Genomic DNA, 12784 nt, shown 5'->3' with positions numbered 1-12784 from the left:
CAAATCAAATCAAATCGACATCATGGGCGAGAAGGAGAGGAGAGGGATGGGTATGGTCAAGGGGTCCGCTGTCCTTCTAAAAATGTCAACCTAAAATTCTATATTTCACACATATAATATTATTTAGGTTACAGGAATTTGTGATAATTGTTGATAATACTGATTGAGATTGACATACGTTGTCGCAGGAATGCAATAATTTCGGATTGGGCAAATCTGGATGGCAACATTAGTAGAACTGGACTTCTTGCAGGTTCCGAAGGAAATATTGGGGAAGGGCCGATGCTGAGAGGGGAGGGGGCAAGGAGGGTGCTTCAGGTATTACAAAAGTAAGCAACGGTTTGTGGGAGGGACTGTGCAGTGGGAGTTTTGTGACTGGTGTCTTTCGTCTTTATGTTGTTTTCGGGCATTGTCAATTAATTAATGAAGCTTGCTCCGAGTTCCGAGCTGGCGGGTTCATCCTATCTGGACAGTGTGTGTAATCGTGCGATAGAAGATATTTTGAAGCAATCTTTCGGTTCGTTATTTTGCAGAAAAAAATCGAAATTGTGGCAAAAGGGAGGCCAAAGCCTATTTTGAACGATTTAAAAACCAAGTCGTAAGCTGGATATGACCGATATTTCAATGTTTCGTGGCATAACGACTATCCGTGGTTATGTGGATGTGTGCAGTTGTCGAAACTCTTTTGTTGGCCATGTACTCTATTTTCGGGTGAAAAAAATACGTGTCGAATTCAGATGTGGATAACATGGACCATGACGCACCCAAAAATTCAAATTCAAATGAAAAACTTCTCTTTATGACAGCATCATAGAAGTTTTTTGATTTGATTTGATTGATTTTGCTTCGCTTGTGCCACTTTTGGCTAATTTGCGAAGATGGGGATGAGTAATGATATGATTAAATTGGTGAATAGACATAACAAACGCCCATGCCAGGTTTCGAACCAGGGATCCCAGCATCATATAACTATTTTCAAAGTCTGATTGATATGCTCTATAAGTAGCCTTCGATGTTTCTGTAAGTATCAAATTACGTATTATTGTGTCAACAACCAATGTTTGCGATTTCACTTTAGTCCTTATGTCAACATTTTTTTTCCTGATTAATAACTTTACCAAAATCTAGTATTGAATTGCAGACATACCAGATTAATATTATATGAACTACTTGGAAGACATTGGGGGGGGGGGGAGCATGAGGTGGGGAGGCGCCCAAGTCTCCCTTAAATGTCCTACTGATAACCGGTAACACTTTTAAAAATCCACGCCACGCCACTGCCTAATGCATTTCTCCTTGCCTCATACAGCCATCCTCGCAGTGTTGCCAAACCTGGTGTGCATAAAAGAGCTACATTTCACCATTAATAGAAATAAATACGACTTTCAAGGAGCTAGATTAACGAAGAATGCATGAAGTGCCTCATAGGGTAATTTTAGGTGTCAGAGGGGTGGAGGCGCTGCTATTACCGTTAGCTTTAAAGTGATGGCAATTTATTCTTAGTTTTCACCGCCTAGATTTGGCGGCATCATCCATCTCAATAATCGAATGATGTTCATATGAAATAGAAAATAAAGGATTCCCGGATAAAAATATTGTCATCTTCACCATAGCCACAGCGCTATATATAAAAATACCTGGGGAGGAAAGAGGGGGTGGGTGACGCAGCCTATATATGAATATCTCGTCACGTGCAAAATGTACACTCAGCGCAAAGGTTGGTCTTTATGGGCCGGAGCCAGTGGTGGCATCATGGTGGGGCAGAGGGCGGGTGCCACAGTTCACAGTCAAACGAGTGCACGAAAGAGCCAGATCTGGCTCCAAAAGAACGAAGTTGGCAACCCTGATCGGCAGCTGCCCCAGCGAGAAAGACCTAGGGGAAATTGTCCCTCCTCGCCTTAATCAATTTTATCTTAGCACCATTCAATATAGTTACGATTAACCAAAAGTAGCAGAAAACTACGTAAAAAAAACAGTCACTCAACACTGTATTCCTATGCACAAGGTTGTTGCATGATTGTCACTGTAACAGCCAATAGGATTTCTCAGAAGCCATGTGTATTTGTTTACATTGACTTCGTACTTACAGCGGGCGGATAATAGTGAAAGCACGAAGAGGCTAAGACGAGTGAATGAAATTGTTTCTTGCGAATTTTCATTATCATAGTAGTACTTACTGTCGGTATTCTCAGATACCCGAAAACAGTACTTTGATTTCAACATCCTCCACGTGTCACCTCGATGACAGAACATGGCCGTATTTATCCTCGCCGTGAAGACCACTCGTAGGATATTTTCTCAGCAGCAAGGTAGATTGATTTAAATCGCGATTTAAATCCGGCGATTCTTTCTTTAAATCACTGATTTGAATAACTTTAAAGAAATAATTTATAGAATAATGTACAGTACATAAGGCTTGCCGTGGCTTGCCACACCCTCACCACCTGTCGGCCCGGCATTGCAGTACATAAGGATTTTGTATAAGAATAACTTTTGATGAAAGTACATTAACCTCGTAAGCATTTAATTGTGTTTATTAGGCTCCAAGAAAGGAAAAAAATATATCTACTGATAGCGTGAAGCTCGTACGAAAGAAAATTTAATATGTAATCTCTAAACACATTTAAATTTATCTTCATTTAAAATTCTATAATTTTTATAGGCAAGAATAGCAAACATTCTGTAGAATAATGTACAAAATACTAATCATGTTAAACTGTAAATAGTGTAATTATCATTAAACTGTAAATGAACATGGCAGCTGATATTTTGCAAACTATCATTTAAAAAAATTGCCAAAATTCAGCTACAAAGACTATAAAAAATATTTTAAGTTACAATTATATAGTACATCCAGAAAGTTTTATTTTCAGTGGAAGAAAAGTTACTGAAATTATTATAGTTTCATTAACACACTCAACAAACATTTCCATAGTAGCTTCATGTATACAGTTTTTATTTGCTTTAATCAAACTGTTCAAATATTTTACAAGGCCAGAAAAGCCTCTATAAAAATGAAAACATATCTACATATATGTATGGTGCCAAAAACCATTCAAGTAATTTTAAGCATGTTTTTAACAAAAAATTGAAAAATCGATTTAAATAAAAAAAATAATCAATAATTATTTTTTTAAAATAAAAAAATAATCAAAAATTATTTTTTTAAAATAAAAAAATAATCAAAAATTATTTTTTAAAAATAAAAATAATAATCAAAAATTATTTTTTTAAAATAAAAAGGCATGATTTTTATCCACCCTGGGCAGCAGTGCTTAAAGTGGGGGAAACTTTGAGTGATGCTTTCCCCTAAGAACTCGCATAAAGCACTAGGATAACTTGCATAACCAACACTTAATCTGCTGTCTTTCACGGCACCCCTCATCCATGTTTTCACCATAGAATTTCACAATTTGAATTATATGGCGACTCTCCAGATATCTCGGGGGGGAGGGGGCAAGTGCCCCCTACTAGTAGTCGCGACGATGAGAAAAGTTTGATGACATGAATGATGGATCAAGGAACGCACACCTTTGTCGGGAATTCAAACTCAGGCGCTTAGCACCACACTGCAAAGATTTGTAACTAATGGTTTTGACCTCCATGATCTGACGGCTTTGCAATGTTATATCCGAAGTTGGTCCTCTTTTCCATCGCTGTAATTACCCGTAGAGAACACCAGGCAGGAAGTCGACAAGGCTAAAAATAGTAAACCCAAATTTGTGTTCAATGTACTTACAATTACAAACTTGTGCCCATCCGGCTGAAGTTCTTTCCTCGCCAACGACAGAAAGTGTACTACTTTCACGTGCTTTGCTAAAAGGCACAAAGGTTATCAGGAAAATTCAACGGTCAGGGTTTATCCACAAAACAAGAGAACGAATAAGAATGCTCATTGTTAAAAGTTCGTACAAGTGTGATTGATATGATGTTAGTTAACATGTTGCCTGGATATATTCCTCTTGAACTGACTTTTATTCTTGTTATTTGCCGGCAGCGAGAGCAGAAATCTCGCTCTTCTAAGAACGTAAGCAAACAACCTCACGTGGGCATATACCTGGAAAGATCTTCGATCTGCTATTATGAAAACTAACCGAGGTTCAATACCCTCAAGTTTGGGGAAGAGACAGAGGCAGTTAATGTCACTGAAATATTTTAATGGTCTTTTCGTGTACAATAAAAGTTGAAGAATGATGACCAGCAATGACTTATTCACACATCAAAATGTACCGCCCCCAAAGCTATGTACTTCTCTATGTATGCAAATATATACAAAGCAGGCACCTATCCAAGGGGGGCTCAGGGGGCTCGAGACCCCCCGAAAAGTTTTCGGTTTACACTAGATAAAATGAGATTTTTTTGTTTCTTGTGGTGTTAAATAAAATAATGTGACGTTAATTTAAGGAGAGAAATAATTATCGAGACAAGACTGAGAATATTCTATAACCCTGTTATTGGTAACAACTCTTATCCAAGGTGGAAATCAGGGGTCTCAAGCCCCCCACCCCTTCAGAAAATTTTCAGTTTACGCTAGATAAAATTAGGTTTTTGTCTTCTTGAATAATGTGATGATAATTTGAGAGAGAGAATTATCTAGGCAAAACTGAGAATGTTCTATTTAAGCCTGTTATTGTTAATGGCACGTATCCAAGGTGAGGATCAGGGGCTCGAGCCCTCACCCCTCTTTAGGAAATTGATTTGTTTATACTAGATAAAATTACGTAGGTTTTTGGCTTCTTGAATAATGTGATAATAATATGAGATATATAATTATCGACGCGAGACTGAGAATGTTCTATAACCCTGTTATTGTTAATACTGCGTATCCAAGGTGGGCATCAGGTGTCTCGAGCTCCCTCCCCCAGGACCCAGGATTTTTTTCAGTTTACACTACATAAAATTAGGTTCTTGTCTTCTTGAATAATGTGACGATAATTTAAGGAGATAAATAATTATCGAGGCAAGACGCAGAATGTTCTGTAACCCTGTTATTGTTTATAGCGTGTATCCAAGGTGGGGATCAGGTGACTCGTGCCCCCCTTACCAGGGAGTTTTTCAGTTTACACTAGATAAAATTAGGTTTTTGTCTTCTTGAATAATGTGACGATAATTTAAGGAGAGAAATACTTATCAAGGCAAGACGGAGAATGTTCTATAACCCTGTTGTTGATAATATTGCACGTAAACTTTTCTTACGATTTCGGTGTTGTCGTAGCGAACTTTAACACTATGTAGAGATTTGTCAGCATTTGGAAGCTGCACAACAAAGGTAGCGCCACAGGTAGGGCGATTCGGGTTCATTGCAATTTTTTTAATCTCTGGAAAGCGCTAGAGGGAATGTTCTTGAATAAGAGAAGGAGTCGAACTACTGGCAATATTAACGAATCATTTTATCTGCGGAATGTTCTAGAATATAATGAGGATATTAATACGCGGCTTCAATGTCCCGGTTGATCTGTACAACAGAATCGGTTAATGATACTTCAGAGGTAAGTGTGACAATTCATACAGTCGATTAGTGATCAGTCAGTGTCCATTGGTTGCTTTATAAGATCCAGCGATTCGAAAATAAAATTGACTAAATACCGTAAAGTAACGAAATCTACTACTAGTTCCAGTTCGGGCCCAAAGCTAGAGACATTGACGACAGCGGAACTTCCGGAGCCTCAGTGTAGTGCTACGAGTAGTTCGGGTCGAAAGACTAAGAGATCGAAGGTGTCTCTCTCTCTAAAGTGAATATTACGGCAGTTTCAGGCTGGGCATTGGAGCGATTTATTAAAAAAGAAATAAGCTACACAGATCAACTGAACAAATTTTGTGTATGCAGTACGAGAATTTCATGGCATAAAAAAATACTTTTGTTTAAGACTACTGGGTTCGACACACACTCAACAGACAATTTTGAACACTTGCAAGTGCTTAGGCCTGCATATGAACAATTTGGTGGGTTTCGACTTTTATAAGAGCTGCAAACATGGGAGGACAAGACACATTAGTGGTGTTCAGGCTCGAATGAGAGAGAAATATTCGAGAACTGTCTGCGTCCAGTTCCCAGCACACAGTTTGAATCTCGCGTTGTCGAGTGGATTGTGCATCCCGTGCATGTGTAACACCTTCGTAAAAACACTCCTGGTACATAGGTGTATGCCTGATGAGAAGAAATGAACAAACACATGCTGAGATGGTTCTGGCACACAATGTTAATGCATGGAAACAGAGGAGTTGAGTGGTAGAAAATGTTTTTTCACGTTCTGTTTAAAATGGCAGCCTTAAACAGTGGCAACGATTTAGGGATAGTTGCTCCCCATTCTTTTGCCTCCACACTATCAAACTATGGTCTCTTAGTGCTAAGTCTTGTACCAAGAGGAAGTAAACTTTCCTTGCCCCCCCCCCCGCAACCCCACAGTTTGGAACCCAATTGCCACCACTGGCCTTAAACATACAATTCTGATACCCCTATAAAAAATGGTGTTCATCCCCCCCCCCCAAAAGGAATTCCTGGATATGTACCTGATACAAAGCTATGTATTTCTCTTTCTTTTGCGTCACTTTTCTGCTATTTGACTAATCTCAATGCTTCTCTCACAGTGGGAGTTCCTATATAAATCCCTGCTCAGTACCTGTGTACCAAACGTATCGATCGGGAGGTGTCCTTTCTTTTTAATCCCTCTCCCGATATTTTTTCGACTGCAGTATGGAATGGACGTAAGCTCGAATTTTTATTAACACGCCCTAAGTCATGTAGTTTTTTCGACCTGATTCTAATTAGTTCAAACACTTTAAGGAAAATGCTGGATTAAGTTTGCACTTTGTTAAAATCATTTGAATTTCAAATTTATTTTTTGCTACACTGGGTTCTTCAGAAGTAGGTGAAAGAAAACCATCATTAGATTTCTAAAAAGGACGGACGAAAGAAGGAATTAAATGTATTACAACCGGGGGGTGTAGATTAGGGATCATATCATTGTACTTACCTCCTATTATCCATTTTATCAACTCTATCCATCAATTCCGCAGTTATATAATTTCTTATTTTTTTTGTTTGTAATTTCTCCTCCCCCCAAATTGAGATTTCTCGCTATGAAAGTAGCTAAAGGATGACACTAAGTCAGACTTTGATTTGATTGAACGGATCTTTTGAATTAATAAACAAGAGTTGTGTTACTTAAATTAAAAGTAAATAACTGAAGAACAAATGTAAAAGTGTTCATTTCCATGGAATAATTATTTTGGCCTAAGAACAGAGCAGTCCTCCTCCGTGGCCGTGCGGTCTAAGCTCTAAGGTGCTGTGTTTTGGACTCAGACTGCGGGACGGTATGGGTTCGAGTCCATCCAGGTTCTCTGCCTGTGTATAGGACCGGTGGCAACCGACCATCGTGAGAAAATTGGGGAGCTACGAGTGAGTAGCGTAACGCGGTCTCTGAAATCTCCTATAACGGCTGGGGGTTCGACGTGCTGACCCAAGGTCACCCTATTACTGGTTGAAGATCTCCACACCTCTAGATAGGATTGTGGGAGGGAGACTGGCAGTCGGGAGATCGGCCTAGTCCCTTCAAGGGCTATTGAGCCAAGAGCTATTTTATTATATTATAAGAACATAGCTGTGGTAGGTACTGGCTGCAAGGGGAGAGGGGCGATAGCGCCGTCCGCCTGACGAGAAAAGTTTGAAAATAATTTGCAAGGAGAGGGGGGAAGGGTTCTCACCAGTGATGTGCCGTAGATTATAAGTTTACGTCTACATGCGTTGTCTACGCGTAATCTACACGAAGATTACATTGAGTTATAGTTTACATAGTCTACCATAGACAATGCAAACAGGGGCGAAAGAAATCCAAGTGGTCTTTGAAAGAGAAAGTATTTTTTTCTTCAAACATGTTGATAGTCTGGGCCTATAACCAAATTAAGACCATCCGATGTAATCAAAGTTATCGAATTTTCACTAACGAGGGGAAAAGGGAATAGCTACCGGAAGAAAAACATAACAGCCATAGTGAAAACAGATTATTTTTTACACTGGCAAAAGGAGAAGGATAAAAATATTTTTTTGTCTTATTACTGCATAGGAAAGTGCATGTCTTTAAAGCAGATTTCTCCACGTGTGAAATGGTGGAAATAGAAGTAAAACAAATCTTGTCATTCTACGGACATCGCATTTTTTAATTTTTTTTTTTTGGTATGTCGCAACAAGTTCATTTTGCAGTTCAATTAATACAAAGTGAATTGGTTGAACGTAAATAAATACTTTAAGCACTTATTTCTGAACAGTGGAATACTTCACGCTCTCTATGTCCACCTGCTGATGATGGTTGCTGCTTCTAGAACGATGAGCGTGCCTTGCACTGAGAACGCCGAGCACCATGTTGTCTACGTTGATTACATAGTCTTCACGTAGAATGTAGACAATCGTTGTTTACGCGTAGACGCACATCACTGGTTCTCACTTCACTCAATGAAATTATTTCTGTAGAATCCTCATGAAAACAGATTCAGTTTCTTTACATAGGCAAGGGCAATTCCACACAGGTAAAACGAATTTAGGTAAAAATGACAAAGGAAAAATGGCAAAGTCAAGAAAATTGCAAACTGAAGAAAATTGCTAACTGAAAAATGGCAAATGCAATATATTCTACTATAACTTGCCTATTTTCTAATTACATTTCTTTATGCACTGTTGGTCTTTTCTTCAATTCTTCAATTCAGAAGAGTGGGAATTAACGAGCGGAGGAAGCAACGAACAATTTCTCATCTACGATAATGATGCCGGCTCAAAGTGGCATCTTAATATTTGAAATTGCTGTTCCAAAGAAAGTGTTCCTCCAGAGACCGAAGAACTGTTAGACTGCCATGTCTATCGGGAAATTACAGAAGAGTTAGGACATACGTATGTTGACAACTCGCAGAGGCTCAGAAGCGTACCTCAACGCTTTCCTCCTCATACTTGGAACACTCACGAGGCAACGCTCACAAACAGCATCTGTGAGGGATGGAACAAGTTTTTTTTTCCATTTGGTGGGCTATAAGCATCCTAAAGTGTGGAAGCTAATCAGGTGCATCCAGCGGTCATTCTGCAGGCTGAGAGAGAACAACTGCCAAAGAAGAAAACTCGGAAAATTTCTACAGACATGCAACACAGACTGCGAAATTTGTGCATTGATTACGGTGATAAAAGAGCAATTCAGGTTTTCTTACGAGGAGTAGCACATAACCTAAAGTTGCAATGTATGTAAACTGAAAGTCAAAGGGGAATAAATATTGTCTTTGTTAAATACAGCATCAACAGCATCACTTTTTTTTCTTTACAACTTACATATAAATTATTTATCACTTGCTTTTGCTTTCTTTTTATGGTAATTTTTAGTTTTGCCATTTTTTCCGTTTGCCATTTTTACTTGGTCATTTTTTACAGTTTGCCATTTTTACTTTGCCATATTTACCGTTGCATTTTTTTCTTTTTCCATTTGCGAAAAATCAGACGAAGCCAGGGCTGGCTCAATAGCTTAGTTGGCAGATCAATGGCACGGTATGCGAGAGTCTCGTGTTAATGTCCTGGTCGAAGCTGCATTTTTCGCTTAAATTTCAAAGTAATTTGTAACACATTCCCTTTTTGGTGATTACTTACCCAACTCTAGGCGTAACGAAGAAGATGTGGAAAGGAGAGGCTCATCCTGAATAAGCCACAAGTCTCTCAGCGATCCTGTCTGAACAGGATTTTCCAGGGTGAAATGCGGAAACAAAACTATGCGCAAGAGGCCCATTGCAAGTAACAAAACTGAACGTCCTCAACTTCCGATACCGATTAAGCAATTCCTGACCCAATTACTTTATCAAAACCCAAGAAGCGAAATTCTTTCGTAAGTCCCCGACCCATCGGCGACTTAACTGTAAAAACAAGCGAGTTGCAGATTGTGTTTCGAGTAGATGGTGGGAGCAGTCTTTGTCATTGACCAATAAATGCCACAGCGACTAGTGTCCAGATAAAGCAGGCTTGCCCTGTTCAACGTTCACTGGATTGTTAAGGTCAATGTTTTCCTGGATGCATCATTCCAAGCCGAAACACGTTGATACAAGGCATGATTCATCACGTTCTCTGTGTGAGTAACTATGAAACTAATGTTGTGGTTTTGTCAGGAACCACTCGCAATAACGTATTCAGTGCCACAATGTGATCTGGTACTGGATAAATTTATGTGCTTATTTAACAGAAATTGCATTTAATAAGCATAAAATTAAAATTCGATGTTGTGTGAGGAAGTTTAAGAGTTTCTATTGCTTCGTACTTAAAAAGGCAGGGAAAAAATTACGCAAACAATCAATGACAGCGCCAGGAAAAATGACATTACATTTGTTACAGTCACTTTTCTGCCACGTTTAGCTAATCGTGGCAATGAGTATGAAAAGTGACATGAAACTGATGAAGGGACAATGGTAAATAACACCATCCCCAGGCAGGGATTCGAACTCGGGAAAAATGAATAGGGAGGTCGTGAGTCAAGTCACATTTAGTACACGCAAGAAAACCTGTTTGGGTAATAAGAGCATTTCATTATCTGTTTTTTCCTTATTCTTTCTGGGGAACAGGGGGGGGGGAGGGGGTTCGAGCGAAGTAGTTGGCGCCGTCAATTCAAACAATACAAGATTAAAATAATAATAATGTGCATAATGGTTGGGACCAAATCTACTTAAAAACAAAGGTACTAATCTGATATTCCCCGGACAGATTTTTTCATTTTTACAGAAGAAACTACTTACGGTAATAAGTTCCTGTAGCATTGTCTAACATCTGGAAGGTGTTTTGTGTGATGTAACCGATTTCTTCAAATTTAAAAGTTTGGGGCTCATTTGGGGGCAGGTGACTCCGGTCAATTCCTAACATGCCTTTAACAGGAGTCTATAGAGAAAGCCGGGGAGCCGGAGCTGAGCGGAGGCGGGGCCGCGTTAGCGGTTGGGGGCGGTAGCTCAATTACACCAGGGGCGGAGCCCGGAATCGGTGGGAAATTTGGACTCAAAAATTTCAAACTAAAATAATTTGTTTTTTAAATTTCCCACCGATTCCGGGACGAAAAACGTGAATACACCTTAAAGAATGTTCCGCGAAGCAGATAGGTATAGTGGAACCACAAGCAAAAAAACCTGCGCAGAAGCACATCGCGCCGGCGGGTGCGGGAAAGGGCAGGGGGGAAGGAACATTCAGCTGGCTCACGTCAGCGTTGCCAGGCCTATTGATTTCTCGGGAGAATTCCTTAATAAACTATTGCTATGGAACCTCCAACGGCCAGCTTAAAAACACGTTTCCTGCTCATCTTACTTGAACATGGAAGGAAGATGTGGAGTGGAACTCCACTCAGCCGTGAAAAGTGCTGTTTTAACTGTGAAATTATGCCAAACGATACTCAATTGTATTAGGACATTATTGTTATTTTATTACTATTACTAGATTACCATTTTTAGATGGTTGTATTTTATCCCACCCGAAAATCTATTTCTATTTTAGTTATTTTACGTCGCTTTTGTGCCTCTAGGTAAGTACGACAATATGGATGAATGAAAAACTGATGGAATGGATGAAGTGACACAAACACAGTAAAACGTCCTTGCCTTACTAGGTAGAAACACTGACTTCGTAGCGTGGGCAAATTATGTTATACAAGGTGATCCAAAAAGGCCGCCCCTTTTCAATTGGTGAGCATAACTTTATTTAGGCGAATAATTGCAAGCTACAAGGACAGAAGTGTTGCACAGACATGGGAGTTTGATACAAGATATGTCAATAAGGTTGTGAATGTCACATCACATCACGTCTCACTTAAGTTTTGAATATAACATCACTCAGGTGAGCACCACCGTTGTTGGAGCACTCATGAAGCCGAGCCACGAAGCTACGCCGCAATGTATTTTCCAGCATAGCAACCGGAATAGCAGCGATTTCACGGCGGATGTTCGCCTCCAGTTCCTGGATCGTTCCTGGGCGGGTTTCGTAGACCCGGGACTTCACGTATTCCCACAAGAAAAAATCAGCTGCCGTCAGATCCGGCGAACGTGCCGGCCAAGCCACGTCGCCATATCGGGAGATGAGGTGGCCGGGAAAAAGGTCGCACAATTTGGCAATGGACACACGGGCTGTGTGTGCCGTTGCACCGTCCTGTTGGAACCATGTGATCAGAGGAAGGCGTTGGAGTGCCGGCACGAGAAAGTCTTGGAGCATGGTCACATAACGCTCTGAATTGACAGTACACGTGGCACCAGTGGCATCGCGAAAGAAGTATGGTCCGATGATTCCTGATGTACTGATCCCACACCACACAGTTAACTTGGGACTGTGCAACTCACGCTGATGCAATCGCCGCGGGTTTTCTGTACCCCAGAAACGGCAAGTCTGTTTGTTGACCGACCCCGATAGCAAAAAGTGTGCCTCGTCAGACATCGGAAGGCTGTCGACAATGCGTGCATCTTGTGCCCACATGTCGAGAAACGTGTCACAAAACTGAACACGTGCCACTTTGTCGGCTGCGGTCATTGCTTGCACTACTTGCACCTTATACGCTCGTGTATGTAAATCCAAGTGTAAAATGCGATGTAAACTGCCATACGTCATATGCAATGCTTGCGATCTGCGGCGCACTGATCTTCGTGGACTTATTTGGATGTCATCCCGCACACGGTTGATGTGTTCCTGTGTCCTTGCAGCTCGGGGTCGTCCAGGAGACGACCTGTGTCGTACTGAACCCTCCTCGTGCCATTTCGCTACCCAGCGCCGTATGGTGTGTTTGTCCGGTGCGTTTTTACA

General features: G+C 40.4%; 1 protein-coding gene across 1 annotated transcript; it reads right to left on the bottom strand.

Annotated features, from left to right (window-relative positions):
• Nucleotides 1–11803: 11803 nt before the first annotated feature.
• Nucleotides 11804–12514, bottom strand: LOC145987824 (uncharacterized). The gene has a single exon (XM_083122561.1). It carries the CDS (start codon nucleotides 12512–12514, stop codon nucleotides 11804–11806), a length of 711 nt encoding a protein of 236 aa, XP_082978687.1.
• Nucleotides 12515–12784: the final 270 nt, after the last annotated feature.

The sequence above is a fragment of the Lepisma saccharinum genome, chromosome 1 (assembly GCF_977018435.1).
Source record: "Lepisma saccharinum chromosome 1, izLepSacc3.1, whole genome shotgun sequence".
Classification (NCBI taxonomy): domain Eukaryota; kingdom Metazoa; phylum Arthropoda; class Insecta; order Zygentoma; family Lepismatidae; genus Lepisma; species Lepisma saccharinum.
The sequence above is the reverse complement of the archived record's forward strand: the minus strand, read 5'-3'. Positions and strand labels throughout refer to the sequence as shown.